The sequence below is a fragment of the Podarcis gaigeae genome, assembly GCF_964106915.1.
Source record: "Podarcis gaigeae genome assembly, chromosome: 10".
NCBI lineage: Eukaryota > Metazoa > Chordata > Lepidosauria > Squamata > Lacertidae > Podarcis > Podarcis gaigeae.
This window is the reverse complement of record NC_139686.1, coordinates 40984188-41005977: the sequence shown is the minus strand read 5'-3', so window position 1 is coordinate 41005977 and position 21790 is coordinate 40984188. Positions and strand designations below refer to the sequence as shown.

General features: G+C 41.3%; 1 protein-coding gene across 4 annotated transcripts in view; it reads left to right on the top strand.

The window, feature by feature from the left end:
• Positions 1-21790, top strand: part of SYT1 (synaptotagmin 1) — a 326137-nt gene that overhangs the window by 234303 nt on the left and 70044 nt on the right. For 3 of the 4 annotated variants that reach the window (XM_083699412.1, XM_083699414.1, XM_083699413.1), the window contains exons 5-7: positions 8543-8665; positions 11501-11668; positions 18600-18767. In XM_083699412.1, the coding sequence (XP_083555538.1) occupies positions 8543-8665; positions 11501-11668; positions 18600-18767 (459 nt within the window). The remainder of the gene's footprint in view (positions 1-8542; positions 8666-11500; positions 11669-18599; positions 18768-21790) is intronic. The other variant, XM_083699415.1, reaches the window with a different exon arrangement.

Sequence of the window (21790 nt, the reverse complement as noted above, 5' to 3'; positions counted from 1 at the left end):
AGAAGTAAGTCCCATTTAATTCATTGGAGCTTAATCTCAGGTAAGTGGATGTAGAATTGCAACTCTAGTCTTCTTCTGTGATGTATCCTAAGTGACCAAGTTTAAGTTGATGGTACACACAGATTTATTAACATATATAATTACATGCTCTTCATTTTATGTACCATATATATTCAGAATAGTAACCTTCATTATCCAAAGGTTCGCATTTGTATCAAGAACAGTGTACCGAAAAATAATAATAATGCAGTTTTCTAGCTTGGAAGCTCATAATTAAAATAAGAGGGGCTGCAAGGCCCATGTGAGCAAACTGTTGATAGACCTTCAACTTTTTTCATAATCCTCTCTGGCAAAGGAACCACCATTACGTCCTGACCTCCCTCACTGCAACATGCTGAGGTGTTTATGTCATATCTGACAGTCTAGGAGAGTTCAGTGCACACCAGCTTTTTGCACTCTGCAGCAAGAGTAGGCTTTTCAGGGCGCAGAACAGCCTGCAAAATGTCAAACCGCATTGTGCTCTGTGTGTCGTTTTAGGTCTCACATGAGCATGTGGGGGTGTGGCAGCAGAACAACAGATAGCACAAGCAGTTGTTGCAACTCCAAGAAGTGCTATGACAGACAATGACCTTATTCAAAAGGACCCATTTCATAATCTCCTCCCTCCCCAATTTTCTGCAATTACCACAAACACCTAGTCTTTAGAGTTATAGACATCCATTATTCTGAATTCATATTTTACCTTTTCTTATTCCTCTTCACTAATCCATGCTATTTGATCTACTCAGGACTGGCCTAAGACATTTTCCTTTTTGTGGCAGAGCAGCAAATATCTGCTCCTACCCTCTACCCCACTGCCCCCCACCTGTCAAGGTATGCATAGTACCCAAGTTTGGTCAACAAATATTGGCAGCTGAGGTAGAAAATCCCACAAGCACCTCCCACTATCTATGACCGTGAAAAACACAGTAATTACACACTAAATAACCAATGGTTTGCTGCCCCTTTGTGACACTCAAAATCAGCTGCCTGAGACAGCAGCCTTGCTCTGCTGATTGGTAGGACTGGCCCTTATTGAATAGTTTTGTTCTCTTTTCCCTTTCCTGCCTTCATGCCACTAAATTTATTCTGACAGGAAATCATTCCTATTTTTATAGGTCAGAAGTAGCCAACAAGGTGCCTTCCAGATCTTGTTGGACTGCAACTCCCATCATCCTTGATGTATAGTCATGCTAGTAGGGGTTGATGGGCCTTGTAGTCCAACAGCAGCTAGAGAGAACCATGTTGGATGTTCCTGCTATAGATTCCCCTTTACAGCATATGGAGCCAATTAATCTTCCTGCAATCCACACACCCCTCTTTGCTTTTATGTTATCATACCTGACAGCTCACCATTATCCTGACAGCTCACCATTATCTCATCTGTATTACCTCTCTGACGGAGATCATATCACTTGCGTTTTACAGAATGTCTTGCACATTGTTAATGTTAAAGAAATCATGCTAATTTTAAAGAAATAAATACATGTATTAGACTAGTTTTTTTAAAAAAATGAGATGAACGCAGGCAGGAAGTGCTCTTACCTTGTAACAATATCGTTCTCTTGCAGTTGTAGTCTCAGTTCCAGAGCAAGGGTCCTTGACAACTGTCTTAATTAAAATCAGAGAGGCTTCTTAGCACTGTAAATGTATTTAGGATCAAAATGTAAGCTTTTGTACTTCCAAGGATTCTGGTGTAAGTGGTTTGTGGTCTGCAACAGTGTAATCCTATATGTGTTTATTCAGGAGTAAGTCCCTCTTGGTCCAATAGGGATTACTCCTGTTTATGTACATAGGATTATAGCCTGAGGATGCAGTTCTGTACATTCTTACTTGGAAGTAAGTCCCGCTGTGTTTAGAAGAGTTTACTCCTGGGTAAGAATGTGTAGGATTGTAACCTAAAACTTTTATGTGTATAGAAAATATTATCAGTATCTAGGGGAATAACTACTGTACTTAAGTAAAGGGTGGATGATCATAGGTCTCACAGCACAATCCTAAGCATGTTTACTCAGAAGTAAGTCCTGTTGAATTCAATGGAACTTACTCCCGGGTAAATTGTGCATAGGATTGCAATCTGAATTATGTAAAGGTGTTGAACAGCAAATGTACAATCTATGTAAATGGTCATTTCTCCATGGTTTGACTAATGTTTTTGTGTGTGGATGTTTTAATTTTTATTTCTTCCTTCTATGTCCTCCTTATCTATGTTGTGTCTCATGACTGTTCTGGATTGTCACTTGCGGTAGGTTTATTTTGCTCTTTGGACACACCTAGTCTAAAGCTCTGATATATTTAGTCTCCTGACAGCTCTGGCTCCTCAGCTGAGATTTATACATAGCTTTGACACACATCAAGAGGCTGAACCAAATTGATTTCTTTCTTTTGCAGGATTATATTTCAAACCCCACCCTCAATTTTCTATATATACTAAGCCTGAAGGTATTAGAAAGCTCAAGTTTTGATATGCACAGAAAATAATGTACATTTTTTTCTTTCATTTTTGCATAAAATCAAAGTTACCAAAACTGCTCAACATAAGAAGAAAAAAATCTGTTTCCTATTGGCTTAAAAAGATCACAATCTTATTCAATTACAGTGTGCTTCATATCTTGTGCTGTGTATATATATATATATATATATATATATATAATCACATTTGCACTTTTAGACAGCATTTCTCTGCCTTCTTAAATAGAAGTAAGCCTGACTGAACTCACTGTTGTTTACTTCTGAGTAAGCATGAGTAGGATTCCACGGGCAGTTCCTCTGCAACCCTGAACTGCATTAAACTGACTTCTGGAAATATGTTGCTGTATCTGGAAAATATTTGGTCCATTATTTCTTGAAGCATCTTCCTATCACAACTTTCACTGCTGCAATTTATCAGTCTGCAGCAATCCTCCTGTGTCTCCTTATAATTTTCTGCTGCCATTTCCTCCACCCCATGTAAGAAGAGTGGGAAGGGGTGAACATTCAACCCGAGAAACACTCTAATAAGTTCTGATTTAATGACTCTGAATTTAATGTATTGGTACAGCAGAATCCTTGCTGAAGCTCAGCCTTTGGGAAAGGAGTCGACTTAATTATATCAGTGATGAACAGTGGCACTGAAAAATTATCAAAAATTTAGTCCCATTTCTTGAAGAATAATTGCAGCAATGGTCTCGATCTTTTATTAGGTCACAAAGTGTTAGAGGAGAGGGAGATGTAATATCTCAGCCATTAAAATTACATCAGGCTGAAATGTTCTCACTTGCTAGATACTTTGATTTTACAGAAAATATGTCTCTTGATTAGATCAGGACATTGGGACTTGGCACCGTTTATGCCACTAACTGTGATAGTATGTTGCTGAGTTTTCTTCCTGGTGCTTTTCACCTGCTGGGGGCGGGGGGGGGGCAGATATTTGCCAGCTGCGTTGGTACTTACAAGGATATGACTGCAAACTTCTAGCATAACTGTTATAACGTCAGCAAAACGTTGCGTTTTCTGACGTGCTGCTGCTGAAGCTACTGTCCGATCCTCATGCTTGATGCAGGAAGGCTACAATCAATGTACAACACAGTACTTATAGTCAAGCCATGTCGGCATGTTCATTTATCACTTCTTCCAGACATGGTTTTACCTGTGCCATAGACAGGGATCTTGTGACTCTCTAAATGTTATTGGACTTTAACTCCAATCATCCTTCACCAGTGCTTTTTTTTCTTTAAAAAATGTCTAGGGGGACTCTCATTTTGACTCAAGAAAACCACCATTTTAGAGTTGAAATCAGGAAAAATAAATACAGTAAATGGACCAAAGTACAAAGATTCACAAAACGTTTAGGGGTATGTGTACCCCTGCATCCCCTCAGAAAAAAGCATGTCCTTCACCATTGGCTATGCTGGCTGGATATTATTATTATTATTATTATTATTATTATTATTATTATACCCCGCCCTCCCCAGCCAGAGCCAGGCTCAGGGCTGCTAACACCAATAAAATTACAATAAAACGTAAAAGAGAAAGAAAAAACAGTTAATTAAAATACGAGTTAAATTACAATTTAAAATGCAGCCTCATTTTAGTAGTAGCCCATAAATCAAAACCATAAGGGGAGGGAAAACATAAGGGTCAGACTGAGTCCAAACCAAAGGCCAGGAGGAACGGCTCCGTCTTGCAGGCCCTGCGGAAAGATATCAAATCCCACAGGGTCCTGGTTTCTTGTGACAGAGCGTTCCACCAAGTCGGGGCCAGTACTGAAAAGGCCCTGGCCCTAGTTGAGACCAATCTAACCACCTTGCGTCTCGGGACCTCCAAAGTGTTGTTATTTGTGGATGAATGTGGTCCCGCGGCATTCTGGACCCGCTGGAGTTTCTGGGTCAGCTTCAAGGGCAGCCCTGCATAGAGCAAGTTACAATAATCAAGCCTGGAGGTGACCGTTGGATGGATCACTGTGGCCAGATCAGGGCAAGAAAGGTAAGAGACCAACTCTGCATGATACGGCAGAGATGGGAAAATGCCACCTTTGCTGTGGCTACAACCTGCTCCTCCATGGAAAGGGAGGCATCGAAGGTTACACCCAAGCACTTGACAGAAGGCGCTGGCACTAATTGAGCCCCCGCAAGAGATGGGAGTTGGCCCCCTAACCCCATGTCATCCTGACCCAGTCAGAGGATCTTTGTCTTCGAAGGATTTAACTTCAACCGGCTCCCGAGCAGCCATCCAGCCACAGCTTCCTAGCATCTGGTCAGTGTGTCCAGGGCTGAGTCAGGGCGGCCGTCCATCAACAGATAAAGCTGGGTGTCATCAGCATATTGATGACAACCCAGTCCAAAACTCTGGACAACCTGGGCAAGGGGGCGCATAAAGATATTGAAAAGCATCAGGGGGAAATTTTGCCCTGTGGGACTCCACACACCAAGGAGTGGCACGGCGACAACTTCTTCCCTAGCACCATCCTCTGCCCCCGACCTGAGATAAAGGAGCGCAGCCATTGTGGGACTGTACCCTGAATACCCACGTCGGCAAGGCAGTGGTCCAGCAGTTCGTGATTGACCATACTGAAGGCTGCTGACAAATCTAAAAGAATCAGCAGTCCCGATCCGCCTCAGTCCAGCTGTCTACGGAGTTGGAGGGCAACAACAGTTAGAAGGCCACATGTTCATCATTGCTGTTCTACACAGTCAGGTCCCACCAGGGCTGGATTTAGGTTTGATGAGGCCCTAAGCTACTGAAGGTATTGGAGCCCTTTATATGTCCAGCTGTTCTTTGTCACCAACAAATTGCCACTGTTTTTTGTGTTGAATATATGCTATATGGTAATTTATGGACCTAATAGGTATCTAAAGCTATTTGCACATAACAAAATATGCATTTTATCAAAGTAATTGCTGAACTGAAATACAATTAAGAAATATATTAATAGTGACATTTGGGGGGGGCAAGAGAGTGGGGCCCTAAACTATAGCTTATTTAGCTTATAAGTAAATCTGGCACTACCCACTAGCCATGGCTGATTTTTTTAGTGATATTATAGGTGTCCTTAATTAGCCAATTGGATGATCACCTGGAAATGGGATATATGACTTAAGTGAGACCAAATTGGCTTAAATCCAAAATCTTTGGTTTAACTGGGTTGCAGGTGACCAATCTGCTTCTTAAGTTTTTCCCCTGAAGGTCTGTGGTGTGTGGGGGTGGGGAAACAACTTGAAAATAAATTTGTAAGTGGGAATTTACAAAAAGCATGCAGCTGTTTAAAAAGATGACAGTAATTCCTCTTTAACAAATTCTATTGATAGAATGTGTGAAAAAAACAAAACGATATATGCAGGAGATCAACAATGGAATGAAATCACTTTCTTTCTTAGTCACATCTATAAGAGTTGTATATTGACAGGGTTCAGAAGTAGAAAGGGAAGGGAAAGGTCCAAATGCATGGGGGGGGGGGGACGAGTCCTATCAGATCAGTCAAAAAGTCCCTCTAGACCTGCATCTTCTTTCACACCAACCAGATGCTTAAGGGATGCCCCCAAACCAGGCAAAAAACATGATGCTGTTGTCCCTTAGCAGCTAGCATTAAGGGTATTGAATTTGGTACGTCAAAAGACTTCCTCAAATAAATGTAACTGAGAAATTTGCTTTTGATGTCTAACCATGAGGATGTAAGTGTACACTAGCCATTTCCAACTCTGAGCTGGGGTACACTTGGAATACCACAAGAAAACTGCCAGTATACTGTGGGAAATAGATTGTGGGTGGTAGCTTGACTTCACCCTTCTAATGTATGTTCAATCTTAGCTCAAACCGGTAAAGCTTTCTGCCACTGCATCTGCATGTTATGAATGCAGCTGCTAAAAGTACCTCTTTCCACACACGAAAGACCTACTTTGCACTCAGGATGATGCCCCGTTTTGGTGTGTGAGGGGAGATGCTTGCATTTCAACAGAGCAGAGAACAGTACCAGTCTGTGGCCTTTAGCCCCCATCCAGCATGGCTGGTGGTCTGGGGTGATGGGAGTTGTAGTCTTTCAACATCCAGAGGGCCTTGGGGTCCCTATCCCTGACCTAAAGTCTATTGATAAATGGAACAAATAAATAAAACCCTATTTGCAGTTGCAGATCAAATTGCAGATTTGACCTCCGATCACTTGTGTTGCTTCTGCTTTCTAGGAGACAGAGGGGTGAGACAGCATCCAGGTTGGCACAGTGCAAATACAAATAGGGGAATAACACAATGTGTTTGCACCACACTGACCTTGCTGCCACATCACCCCTTCCTCTTTACATGCTGTTAGGCAACCAACCAGAAGTCGGATGAGTCAGATGAGTACAGTCACCCTAGCATGCTGCCTGCTTCGGCCAACATGAATTAATCTACCCTTTTTCTTAGTATAATTCATTAAGCAAGTGAGGGATATCTGATCTTTGGCCTTAGAATGAATGAATGAATATATATATATATATATATATATATATATATATATATATATGAATGAAAGCAAACTGAGTTGGGGTCTTACTTATTTATATGGAAGTGGGATAATTTATATCCCATCTCCCCAAACTTTGGGGTATATGCTCTACCTTTCCAAAGTTTGAAGCTCATTTTCTAATAGGAAAAGGCAAGGGCATAAATTTGTGATTGGATTGAATTCTCAAATTGCAGTTACAAGTAAATTAGATGGTCTAATTCATTGCTGCTGTGCACTGTGCTGTAGGTAATTTCCATGGTGGCACAGCAGACAAGTGCATTTGTTTAATATGACCATGCAACTGATCAAAACACTTAACTTGTTTTGAATGAAAAGTTACATGCTGAGATGTTCACTCCAACTAAAGTTAGCCATGACTAAGGCTGGCATCCTATAATGACTTATATAGGGTAACTCCCATCAAAGTTAAATGGAGAAGAGTGTGCTGCAATTCGCTTTACTTTAGTCAAAGGTAGTCCTGCATCACAGTCCTAACTATGTCTACTCAGAAGTAAGTTCATCTAATTGATAGGGTTTCCCAGGTAAGCACTGTACAATTGCCAACTGAATTGATTAGGGCTTTATGATGTAATCCTGTGCACACTTGCCTCAGAATAAATCACATTGAACTCAGTGGGGCTTGCTCCTAAGTAGGCACACATAGGATTGCTCTACTGGAATTATATATGATGCAAACTTGAGCTTTCTAATATCAAACAAATTAATGCTTTCGGTTTGTTATTTTCTCTGTTGGTAAACACTTCCGCTACATTTTAAAACAACTGCTGTTTTGGCCAAAAAAAATGTCCATAATTGTGTTAACATCAATGTATATTTAAATCAAGTTGGTTCAGCCTGGCTTTAAACTGGGAACAGTTGAAAAGAAAAAGAGAGCGAAAAGGGTCTTCTTTTCTGTGACCGTGCATTTGCTAATGGCATAGTGATACCTTTGCTTCCATATGCATCATGAACAGAGAGAAAAAAATTGAAATGTTTGGGCATCTCATTTTATGAAGAAGTCACACAGCAACATTTTAAATAGCAGTAATTCTACAGAAGCACTTTGCTTTACTGCAAATAATTCACAGCATGCACAACTGTTTTAAATTGAATGACTGTGCAACCTTGCCTCTTTAATAGCATGTTTATCCACACTTGCCTCTGGACAAAGCAATTTGATTCAATCAAAGATTTTGCAAAAAACAAACAAACCAAAAACAAAACCCACCCCAACAACAACACGTTGACATTCTCTTTGTGTTTCAGGCTTTGAAACAATTCTTGCTTGCAATACCCTCAAAAGACACTTCCCTCCCCCTTTTTCCATTGCTTCCTTGCTGCTTGCTGACGATGATATTTCTGCAACGAAAGTAGTCTGAATATATATATATATATGTCAAAAGCATATATAACTTTGTGCCATCCTGCTTGCTTTTAATGGCTTTCGCTATAAGGGTTGAGTGCCACTGCCTGCTTTTCAGGGCTTCACTTGGAAAGTACAGTAGCCCTGTTAATTACTTCTATTGTTGCCCCTGTTCATTGCAGGCCTTAAAGGATGACGATGCTGAAACAGGGCTGACAGATGGAGAAGAAAAAGAAGAAGCAAAAGAGGAGGAAAAATTAGGAAAAATTCAGTATTCTTTGGATTACAACTTTCAAGACAATCAGGTTTGAAATAAGTGTGATCAGAGTGTGTTGTTTGAGTCGGGGGGGAGGGTGATGCATTTCTCCACCTGCCACAGGTGCACCCCAAATCTATTTCCCAGGGGGAGGGGCAAGCTCTCTTCCACTCAAAGGCAAACACAATTGAATATGAATATAGCTATATTTTTACACATACACACGTACTCATTTTACTCATATTCTCAACATTTTAAATGGTATTGGGGAAGTGTTGCAGGCATTTTCTTTCCACAGGTATTCTAACCCCCTGTTCCCCTCACAGATTCACAATGGCTACCCCATTCTGGGAGTTGTGGCTCTGGGAGAGGAATGGGAGGCACCGTACAACTCTCAGTACCCTTAACTAAGTACCGTCCACGGGATTGTGGGAGGAAAGCGGAGCCATGACTGTTAAAGTGTTGTCGTTGTGCTTTAAATGCACGGTGGGGATCTGACCTAAGAGAAAGAATTACTTTCTGTAGGGAGATAGCTACTCTTTTTTCCTGTTTATCCCTACTATGCGTGTGTCACATCAGGAAACAAATTCTAACTCAGTAAATTCATGTTGGGAGTTCTCCTTTGACACTTTTTGTGTCTAAGGAAGACATACAGTGTAAAGCCAGCACCGATCCCTAGTGTGTCTTCAATCTTTCTGCCTCAACAGTAAAACTTTATTCAATATTCTACATACCTTTTCAGGTAACTCCCACACCATCCATTGTCCTTCAAAGAACAGCATTAAAGAAATCACCAGTCAAAGAATAAAGAGGTATACAGAGAGAGAGAGAGACTTCCAAAAGCAAACATATAAACAAAAGTATCCTGTATTTTAGACCTTTAGTGGACCACTCTGTAGCACTAAGAGCTCTTGAAATCAGTGTGGAACTTTTAAATCTTCAAAGAATAGTGGATGTTAAGCAGGCGAGGGACTAGAGAAGCTGAAATCTTTTGTAAGAAATAGATATAACCTTCTTCAGAAGATGAACAAAAGTTGTCCTGGGTTTTATTAAAAAGAATGCTATTTTGACTCTAGAACATTGGCTTGGGGATTTTTCCCCCCTCAAGAGATTTATATTTTTGCTAGTAGATCTTTGGTAGCGCTCTAAGTATAACTAAGGTGCTAACAAGCATTTATTTACGGTTTCATAATTTCTTCTGCTGCCATAGTTCAGACATTATATTCCCCTGTTGGGCTCTTAACAATTTTCTTGGGATGTATGAGAAAAAGCAAGAACACAAAGATCCATGGCCAGGAAATCCAATTACTACTCATTGTTGGGAAATTGGAACAAGATCACCAAAATACTCCCTGGAGCATAATGACTCCATTCTAGAGAGAATTATTTTCTTAAAAAAAGAATTGAATACATTCCCTTTCGACTAGCTCAACGTCACAGGCAGGCAAACTGATCCTGTGGCTCCTGGGTGGCTAATGTGGTATAATATATTCCTGATACTAGACTCAACCAGCAAATACAAAACACAAGCATCATAGAAACAAAACCGGGTGTGGTGACACTGACAGGCTAGCCCATATTCCCCTGGTGTGACTCTCAGGGCCATAGCTCAGTGGAAGAGCACTTTCTTCATATGCAGAAAGGCTGGCGTTAAGTTCCTAGCATCTCCTAATAAGCCTGAGTGAGACCCCTGCCCAAAACTGTGAAGTGTCACTGCCAATTAAAACTATAGACAGTACATAGCTAGATGGACCAATAGTCTTGACTCAGTATGAGGCCGCTTCCTGTGTACCTCTGTTCAAACCAGTTGCTCATTTACATTGCACTCGCAGTACCCATGCAGGTAAGGCTTCAGTCAGCGTGCGGTACTTTCTTAGTGATCCCATGAAGCCACTCTATATCCCATTTATAAATGGAACACAACTGGGCAGGCCAAAGGGCATCATAGCGCCTTCCTTTGTGGAGAGCACCAGAATGGAGTGGGGAAGAGGGCAGCAGCCAACTACTATAGCCGCATAGTCCAGGGTTCCAACAAGGGTCGTAGCTCACTGGTAGAGCACCCCAGATTCAATCTATGGTATCTCCAGATAGGTCTAAGTATGTCTGAAACCCTGGGGAACTGCTGATAGGCAGTGTAGAAAATACTGGCCTAGATGGACCAGTAGTCTAACTTTATATAAGGCAACTTCCAATGTTCCTGTGCCAGAGGGTTTTAATCCCACAGACACATGAAACAAGAACCATCTTTTGCCAGTCAGGAACACACATGTTTTCATGCCAAACCATGGTTTGGTTTTAGCATTAACATATATAGTGGGTCAGTATAAGATACATAATTAATCAACTGGTAAAGAATCCTTCCCTTTTAAGTATTTAAATTTAACTTTTAGTAATCATGTATCGTAAAATTATTTAACAATACATTTTAAATTGCAGAGTCTTTTTAAAAATAATTTTTAAAAGCCCCAGTAAAATAATCTGTTAGGGAGCTATTTGATGGTGGCATCACCAAATAAAATATAAAAATCCATATATAGCTCTAATCAGCAGCAGTTTAAATGCCTCTTGTCTGCTTAAAAACAGCTTCTTGAATCTGCGGCGGCTGTAATTGGGGTTTGGATGTTTGTTTTTTTAAAGAATCATGCACCTTTTTTTCAAATCTGCGTTTATTAGAATGCTTTGTTCTTTTTAAAAGGAGAACTGCAAGTGTGTGTGTGTGTGTGTGTGTGTGTCAGCAGGCGCATGTATCTGTGTGCAACCATATTGTTGTGTACATGTATTTATAGAGAGAGATGTCAGGAGACAAGGCAAGCTCTTTCGTAAATGCTTGCTGAATATTCTGCTCTGCTGATTGTTTCTCACTTGCCTCTCCCTCTGCTTTCAGCTTTTGGTTGGGATTATTCAGGCTGCAGAACTGCCTGCTTTAGATATGGGCGGTACATCTGATCCCTACGTGAAGGTTTTCCTGCTTCCTGATAAGAAGAAGAAATACGAAACAAAAGTTCACAGGAAAACTCTTAACCCTGTCTTCAATGAGCAATTTACATTCAAGGTATTCTTTTGAATAATTACATGGCACCCATTTCTTTGTTTGCTATGTATACTAAAGGTTAATCTCTTTCCCAGTCACAGAATTGCTTATGTCCTGGCTAATTGGTGACCCATGGCAACAATGGCTTTTTCTCTTTGGGAGCCATTCCAGTGATTGCCCTGCAGTGAAAAATGTAAAGGACAAAGGATTATTACCAGGAGAATAATTCAACTGTAGCCTCAGAGCTCTGCTGTTTTGCATCTTTTCATGAATCTGACCTTGAGTCTGACTGAAACTCCTGTGAGGAAGGGAGCTGTAGCATGGACTCTTTAGATTTCCTGGAAAGCTGCTTTTGCTAAAGAGCCAAAGCCCATTCCAGGGGTGGGAGATATCTGCCATGAATGAGATGGGGTTAAATGCTGCTGCAGACCACCATTTATGAGCAAAATGAAAAGCTGTGTGCCTTATCCACATGGAAACAGTGCTAGGAAGCTAGTGCTAAGAGGCCTCTCCTTTTCATTCTCTATGACAGGCATGTCCATTTTGGGGGCATAGTCTGGCTCGTCGGTTAGTTTAATCCGGCTCCTGGGGCAGTTTATTTCCTGTGGTAAAACTTAAAAAAGCTCAACAACTTCAGTCCTAAAAGAAGCTCAACAACTCCAACCCTAAGGAAAGGTCAACAACTTTGGTTGGCCCTTTGGTTGACCCGCACAGCCCTTCACTTCATCAGATCTGGTCCTCTATGATCTAGCAAAAATTAGTTGGTCCCCTAATAATGACAATTCCTGATTGTATATTTTGGATTTTTTCTTATGAACCAACAACTGCCTCCTTAAAAAAACAACAACCATGAAGGCCTCTGCTGGTGGAAAGCACAATCTCCCACACTGTATTGGAGGGTCTGGCAACCTTCTGGAGGAGATTTATAGAAGGCTGTGGAGGGAAGAGAAAAATTGCTTTTTAACTCTTGTGCCAGTAAGGTACCCCACCAGTTTGGAGACACTGCTATTTTTCCCCCCACTCTCGGAGGAGCACATATTCCCGTTTGCTTAACTATTACTAATAACAGTACTTGCCAGTGTTCAAAACACTTCACAAGCACTACCCTAAAGCCGAAGGTTTTTCAGTGAGTTCATGGTGCAGATGAAAGACATACCAAGGCCTTGCTCATTCTCTTAGCCTCCATGCAGATCACTCTCTTAGTTTCTATCCTAATCTTTGTAGAAAATGGGTAGCCCTCTGTGCCTTTGTAGCTTTAAATTGGACGTCTTCTAGACAGGCTGATAGCTGAGACTTTGACACAACTGGGGAAAGAAGTCAAGAAACATGCATGTCTAAACTGGCGAGACCATATAACACCGGTCCTGAAAGACCTACATTGGCTCCCAGTACGTTTCCAAGCACAATTCAAAGTGTTGGTGCTGACCTTTAAAGCCCTAAAAAGCCTCAGCCCAGTATACCTGAAGGAGCGTCTCTATCCCCATTGTTCACTGAGGTCCAGTTCCGAGGGCCTTCTGGCGGTTCCCTCACTGAGAGAAGTGAGGTTACAGGGAACAAGACAGAGGGCCCTCTCAGTAGTGGCACCTGCCCTGTGGAATGCCCTCCCATCAAATGTCAAGGAAATAAACAACTATCTGACTTTTAGAAGACATCTGAAGGCAGCCCTGTTTAGGGAAGTTTTAAATGTTTGAAGTTTTATACTGTTTTTAATGTTCTGTTGAAAGCCACCCAGAGTGGCTGGGGAAACCCACCCCGATGGGCGAGGTAGAAATAATAATTTCTTTTTCTTATTCTTATTAATGTTTTCAGTAGGATGAGAGAACAGTTATATGCATGTTTATTCATAAATTGGTCCTGCTGTGTTCAGTGGGGCTTACTTCCTAGTAAAGTTGTTTGGGATTGCAGAAAAAAGAAAAGAAAAACAGAATGAAAAATTGAGTCTGGAACACATGCAGTTTCTTTGGGGTGGGGAGGGACACTGTAAATGAAGTTTGGTTCTCTTTTCCTCTGATCCTTTCACCTAAAGGAATTATCTTGTCATTATGGCATGTTCATTCAAACACCTAAACATGAGTGGAAATGGAGAGAGGGAATCAAGACATATATTAGAGTGGTGTGCAATGCTGTCCAAAAAATTCAGAACCAAACTCAGAACCAAGTTTCCAGCAATATAACAGCAGCACAGCTGAACATCCTTTGAAGGGTTTTCGTCTGAAATGTTCACTGCACTTCAATCGCTATAGGCCTTTCCCTTGGTATACTTAGTCTTATAATGACAGCTCCAGTTTGAAAGCAGGGACAATAAGAGATTGAGGCTATGTAATCACTCAACAAGAAAGATATCCCTAGAGGCCCCCGACACTACTGCAGACATAAGCCGTTTTCTCTTGAAGATGTTCATAAAAATAATCCATTTTTTTCCCTTTGGTGTGGGGAGGGAGAAGAAACTCTTTTTACTGAGTTTTTCCTTTGAGTTTATTTAAAATGAAGCGAAACAGTAACTTTTTAGATTCAGGTGCCCAAAGCAAAAGGCAATGGTAAACATCTCCAATGGCCTGGTGCACACATTATGCTCAGCCCAAACCACAAGAGACTACCAGAGATGAGTAACCACTTTGCTCCTGTCTAGTCATTCTATTGCAGTGCTAAGCCAAGCCATAGTTTGGTTTAGCATCTTGTCAAAAACCTGGGCTCATGGTTTAGCTCTCCTGGACAAGCTACAAGCCATATACCACGAGACAAACCATAGTTACAGTCCATAGTTAGTTTGGGGAAAGCTAATCCATGAGCCTGGGTTCTATGGCTTAGCATAGTGCAATGCAGCGGCAGAGTGACCCAGGAGGAGCAGAGCAGCTGTGATATCCTTTCCAGGAGTCTGCATGCTCACACATTCATACTGAGCTATGGTTTGGTCCAGTGTGCTGGGCAAACCAAAGTGTTATGGCGTAAGAGATAAAATAAACTGAATCAGTCAAGGCACCTACTGATCGCCACACAATTGTCGCAGTTCAGCAAACAATGCAATATTCTTACAGTAGCTCCATTTTATTGAATAAAGATCTCAATGGATTAAATCCATTGATATTTTGGGTTCTCATACAGGAACTCATACAGGAGTCTGTGCTTTGTCTTTTATTTCAGCCGTGGACACAGAGAGAGCATTCCCACATACACAAGATATTAAGGCTGCCATCATCTATACACCCTGCCATATTGTGAAAATCCAGACACAAAAGTTGTTGAGCAAAGTTGCTGAGCTTTTTTGGCAAAATCACAAACGCATTTTGTGATTTTTAAGGGAAATCACAAAAAATGACACTACCAACATGGGTTGCCATACGTCCAGATTTCCCCAAACATTTTTAAGCGATTTCTGCCCAGACACTGCTTCTGACTGCAATATTCCGGCTATTTCCAGGAAATTCCGGACATATGGCAGCACTGCTTAATGATACATACTTACGGTTGCACTGTAAGCAACCCCTATTCTTACTGATATTCTGTGGTGCTTTGGATCATGCCCACCCATCTTGAACATTCATATTTTGTTACCCAGAAATGCCCATTAATATTTGTCACGTTCCATGTCATGGCTAATGAGTTCAGGGGTGGTGCACCATAAAACGTATCTTGTTGTCATCTTCTAGCAAGCAATTATGAGAATTTTCACTGTGTGCATAATAGAAACGCACATTCTGTGTCATATCTCTTTAGTCTTCTACATTAGTTGTTACAGAAGTAGCCACATCGTATTTTGGGCCACTCATACATTTCTCCTGAGTCACAAATAGGATTTCCTTTTTGCTCTTATCTCCTTAAAGGGTTTTTAAAAAATAAAAAGTGATTCCTCAGCTTCTCAGATGATAGAACTGCTTTTAATTAATACATTTATGATCATACATATTGAAAGCTGAATTACTAAAAGGAATTTCACCCCTGGGTTTATATCTTGACTTAAGAGTGCCAGGAGAATTTGATTCTTTTTGAACCATCAGCATCTGAAAAGTGAAGTGCAATTCAGAATAAAGTGTTCAGCCAGGAGGGAACCTTCAAACACTTCTGTGATGCCTCTGGAGGCTGAAGATTTCTATATCTGCAGCCTGTGTGATTTCTGGCCTGTTGTCATGGGTCATCAAAGTAAAAAATCTACCGCAAGAGTTCTGTGCCTATGTTAATCACATGCATTGTGTTGAATGCACAGAAGGGCTTCATGGGCACCCACCTGAGTACCTGGATAAAAAGGCAGGTGGCAGTACAGGTGAAACTCACCCACATCAATGTTGTAGTCATAATAATAATAAAATAATAATAATTTATTATTTCTACCCTGCCCATCTGGGTTTCCCCAGCCACTCTGGGCGACTTCCAACAGAACACTAAAATACAACATTTTATGGACATTGCAATAATATTGCAGGACTCCCATTTGGCCATATGGTTGATAATTAGATCGGCTTTACTGCGCAACCCTATACATGTCTATTAAGAAGCAAGTCCTACTGAGTCCTGCAGGGCTTATTTCCAGGATTGCAGCTGTAATATTGTGAACAAATACAATATGGTGGCTGGCAGTGATAAAAGTAAAAATTATTTGTGTTAGCAGATCTGCAAAATTATTATCATGCAAGTGGGACCTGTAACAGACAGTTACAGTGCGGAGTGCTTCTGTTTAGGGTCCCAGCCACTGCATTCAGTCCCCACATCAAAAACTGTCAGTGTTCTGCACATGCCGAGCATGCTCAGTTCTCACAGGGCTGTTGGGGGGGGCGTGTTTGGTTAAGTTTCTTCCTAATTATTTTGGCACTGCTGCATACCTTGAGGTTCTTCTGAGCATGTCTATACCTCACACTTGTGAGTGAATGGTGCCAGCTTGGCTACGGAAGTAGTGGCCCTTGTAGCCTGAACATCTGAAATAAACAGATCACGCCAATGGCACATCTGGTCCAGCATCCTGTTCTCACAGTGGCCAACCAGTTGCCTGTGGAAAGCCTGCAAGCGGGACATGAGCACAAGAGCATTCTGCCCACCTGTGATTCCCAGCGACTGGTATCCAGGTGCATAATACCTCTGACATTTGAGGCAGAATACTGCTTTCATGCCTAGTAGCCGTTGTCCTTCCTAATTCATCCAGTCCTCTTTTAAAGCTATCCAAGTTGCTTTGTAGCGCACCTCGGCACGTAAATCTATAAAAAGGTAAAAGTTTATACAGTACAAACAGTCTTCAGGGAGGCTGCTTTAATGTTCTGTTCAGATACTCTTAAAAGAAAATGTAACAACAATGACCCCAAAAGTCACCAGTGAAGTGTGAAGCTTTTCCCACCTCTTTATAACCAAGCATATGGCTCAAAAAATAGGGATAAATTAGGATGGCTGTGCATCCTACTTTAGAAGGAACACTTCTCTGTTTGAGGGCTCTTTGATCTAAGTCCAGTTTAAAGATAAAGAAGCATGAGAAGGGGAAACAAGCAGGGAGCCCAGTTAGCACCGGGATAGGAGACTGAGCAGGCATGCAGATCATATAGTCTTCTCCACTATGTTGAGAAGTATTGCATTTATATTTCATTTATAGTAATTATTTCTGAATGTGAATCTATACATATAAATTAGCATACACAAATTGTATGCAGATCTTTATCTTCTTTTGTCCTCTTTTTTGGGTGATGCATTAAATGACCCCTTCGGATCAGCATTATGCTACTGTCGTTGTATAATGTCAGGATACATGATAACGTGTGCTGTACTCCCCTACCCTCTTTTGCCTTAATGGATGTGTCTTTTAACCTGAAGATTTCTTCACAACTTTTGAGGAACTAGCACGATGAGAGAAGGGCCAGCAACAGGTCCTTTTGAAAAGAAATGAAAGCTAGATGTTTGCAAAGGACCAAGGCAGATTTTAATGCTCAGCCATTTCACTTCACTTTAATTCCCCTCCCCTTTTAAGAAACTTGAGTAACAGTGTGAGAGAGATTTACAGGCACATATGGAAGCATTCATATTTGGAAATATTAATGATAAGGGGTTTATTAAAAACGGTCAGGCCAGGGGGGGGGTTGTGTTATATTGTAAATAAAATTCCAATTAAAAACAGTCAGGCCTCCACTCCAAATCCAACATTTTTTGCTCGGTTTTTCCAGCCAACTAAAGATACTTCAGCTGCATCACTTCCCATGAATATGAAAAAAAAACCCATGACTAATGATCCTCTTCCTAACCTAAAGCATCTGCCCATAACACATCAGAACAGGTGGAAAATTAGCCAGAGCCTGGCCTTCTGCTGCCAACATTTATAGCAATGTATCATACTGTAGGATGAGCTTCAATATCCATTTGATGAAACGCAGAATCCTGATATGAGGGGCTGTAAAAGAATACAGCCACTTTCAGGTTGCATACCTATGACCACTTACTTGGGATTAAGCCCTATTGAGCTCAGTGGGACTTACCTCTCAGTAGGCAAGGAGAGGATTGTGTTGGAAGAAAACTGCATAGTTCTAATTTCTCTGTGTCAGGCATTGAAAGCCAGTGCTTTTCCATCAGTCTGTAGGCTGCTGTTTTTTTAGAACGTGACGGCATGATTTATTGAGAGAAGCATTCTGCAGTATCGAAAACTCATGTATCTGTGGGGCAAATAATTGGTCTTTAGTTTCACGTTGGAGTCGTAACTTTAAGAACTCAGGGCAAATGCTGCAGAGTGATGAGCGAGCTACCACATTGTTCTGCAGAATGCTCTAGTCTGCTATTACAAACCAGTGCATCAGATGACTCTCCCAGAAAATGTGTGTCATATTTTTCCCCTAGTTCAATATAAAGGGAATGACAGCTGATAAAACAAAGAAATGGATTTGCATTGCAGTGAAAGCATATTTACTGCATAGGCTACAGAACCTGGCATTTTCTCATTCTCTGATTTTATTTTTGTTTTATTTTTTGTAAAAAAATAATAATAATACAGGTGCCGTATTCTGAACTGGGAGGAAAAACCTTAGTGATGGCAGTATATGACTTTGACCGCTTCTCCAAACATGATATCATTGGGGAGTACAAGGTGGCCATGAACACTGTGGATTTTGGTCATGTGACTGAGGAGTGGCGGGATTTGCAAAGTGCTGAAAAAGAAGAGGTAAGAAAAGCATATCTATTGTTGGCATTTGTTAAACCTCAAAAGAGTAGTGGGCAAAATCTGTTTTGACTCCTGTTAATCTGAGGGAATATAAGTAACTCATAAACACTTAGAAAATATTCTGCTAGAATAAATTAAAACAACAATTTTGAGATCCGTTTGGTATCCTTGTTTTATTTATTATCTCATTGCATACTTTTTGCACCTTTGTAACACTAAAACCATACTGTCCTCCGCCCTCAGTAACCAAATAATACTAAGGGATATAGGTAGGTGAGAGAAGAAAGACAAAATGTTTGGGTGGATGTTTGCAGGATGTTTGGGTGAAGGAAAAGTTTACCGTACGTCAGAGACCTACAGGTTTGAAGGAGGTTCTGCCATTTTGATTTTGGGAGGATGCTAATTATGAACACTGATTTGATGTGTCACTACTCACTTGTAGGCAGTATCACAAAACCTGAGGCTGGTGATGCAAAACTAGTACAAAACTATGGCATAATTTCTTGTAGGTGAGGAACCAGATTTAGGGGTTCATAGTTAATGGGGCTTTTGCCTCTCTGTCCAGCCCTCTAGCAACCACAAAAGGGCTTATGCTTTCTCAGGTGGCTTCCAGATGACTGTTGAGTATTCATCCTCCTATGCCGACCTAAGGTTTGAAGGAAGGATAGACAAAAGTCAGCTATTTAATGAGCATTCTTTCTGATTCATTTGTGTGAAGCAAATGTTAACCCATGTATTCCCATGCACTTTCCTGTTTGTTTGTTTGTTTGTTTGTTTGTTTGTTTGTTTGTTTGTTTTTTATTCTTGCAAAAGTCTGATGGAGCAGGGTGGGGGAGAGAAACAGGTTTGTTGTGCAAGAGCTCCAAAATTAACTTTAATTGCTCAACTTGAATTTGCGAGTATGTGATTGAATGCCACCTCAAAATTAGAGAAAGGCTGGAAGCTCCCTCGCATGGAGATTTGTTTAAATAAAAAGCAGGCATTTCTCCTGCTGGTTCTTATCTCGTCCATACCTCCCTGCACATAGACATAACCCCTTCTCTCTCCCAAGCCCTGCATGCTTGCCAGAGGACTTGGAAAAGAGACAAAGTTTTGTCACTCCTGCAGCTGTTTGGAGAAGATTTTCTTAAAAGAAAGCAGCAGAGAGACTCCTGCTTTTTCTTATCTTCTCCATACCACAATACAAACAAGAGAAACCCCTGTTCTCTTCTGAAAACCATCTGAACATGCTAGAAGGATGGGGGATGAAGATGGAACTGGGGGTAGAATTAGGAGCAAAGGTATAGAGAGGCTGGGCTGCTAAAGGAAGCTAAAATTTGTAGACACCCTGGCTGCAATACTTGGAGCCTATACAGCATGACCATTACCCAGAAGCAAGATTGCTGGGCACAAGAGTGATAATATACATACATACATACATACATACATACATACATACTGTCAGAAGGGAGTGTGATTGCTCACGAAGATAAGAGGCACAACTCCAGCCCATCTTTTCAGGTTTTATTGAGTGCAAAACTTATGTACAGTGCAGAAGTTCCAAAACCATGTCTGTCTAAATCGCTAGCAGAATCTGGAAGTGCCTTCTTCCTATTTCCCCTCCAGCATAGAAAACCGGGGAAAACCCATCTCCACCTTTTTTCCTTACGTGGAAAACTATGCAACGGAAGCTGCACATTCTCTGCCCTGGTAGCAATGTTTTGGCTCCCCTGTCTCTCGTCTTCCGTGTCTCCTGAAAACTCCTCCTCCTGGACTCTGACGAAGTGCAGCTGCTCAACAGAGGAGGGGGCTCTCTGTACATTCCTGCCTCTCCCCCCTCCCCTGCAAGCAGATCACTGACACATACATACATAATTTTATTTGTATGCCACCATTCCACAGTTCAAACCGTGTTGAATGTGTCTTACAACATAACAAAAGTAGTCAAAACAAAACATTTAAAAATACACAACCAAACAAAACAATTTGCATGTAAATCACAACATATAATAAAGATACAGAAAGCCAACAGCAACAACCCATTACCCAACAACACCCCCAGACAACACCCCAGCCCAGGAGTCTGTTCAGCAGTCTTAGCTTACAGGTTACAGGGATCCAGGCAGAGGGCCTTCTCGGTAGTGGCACCTGCCCTGTGGAATGCCCTCCCACCAGATGTCAAAGAGAACAACAACTACCAGACTTTTAGAAGACATCTGAAGGCAGCCCTGTTTAGGGAAGCTTTTAATGTTTGATGGATTACTTTATTTTACTATTTTGTTGGAAGCCGCCCAGAGTGGCTGGGGAAGCCCAGCCAGATGGGCAAGGGTATAAATAATAATAATAATAATAATAATAATAATAATAATAGGCTTCCATAGATAGAGTTAGGGCCCAGCCCTCCCAGGCCAGGTGAGTAAAGGCCTGCAAGGCAGGGAGCAGGAGGTACACTGGGACACTTTCTCACTCAATTCTGTTTTGTCTGAATTTCTCAAAACATTCACCAGGGAGATTTTTTACCATTTTACAGAATATGGGATGTTCAATGGGGTAGTCTCTAAAAGCAAACATAACCAAGAGGCTTGTGACACCAGTTAACGGCAAATGATTTGGGCCATGCACCTTAGTGTATCACAAGAACATTGTACCATATAAAGATTGGGGGGATTCCTATGGCATGGAATAAGTCAAAGAAGAAATAACTCAGGGGTCCTCAAAGTGGTGCCCACAGGTACAGATGCAGATGCAAGAAGCCTTCCCTGATGCCCACAGGGCCCGCTCTCAAAATTAGGCTTCAAATAAGCATTATGTTGTATCCAATAGGATAGGTTGCGACCTATGCTTAGCTGTGCAGAGTGGGGTGATTCCCACGACAATCTCTCCAGTTTGCAAAGCTATGGGACCCCTGGGCTGCAGATTTTGAGCTTTCCCTTTGGAATGTGCCTTACAGCTTTGAAAGGTAGGTCAGTATTATTACGCTTGTGCTGCAGTTGGGGTGAGGAGGCTGCGGCTTAGAGAGAGGGGCTCACTTAAGGACAGCCTGC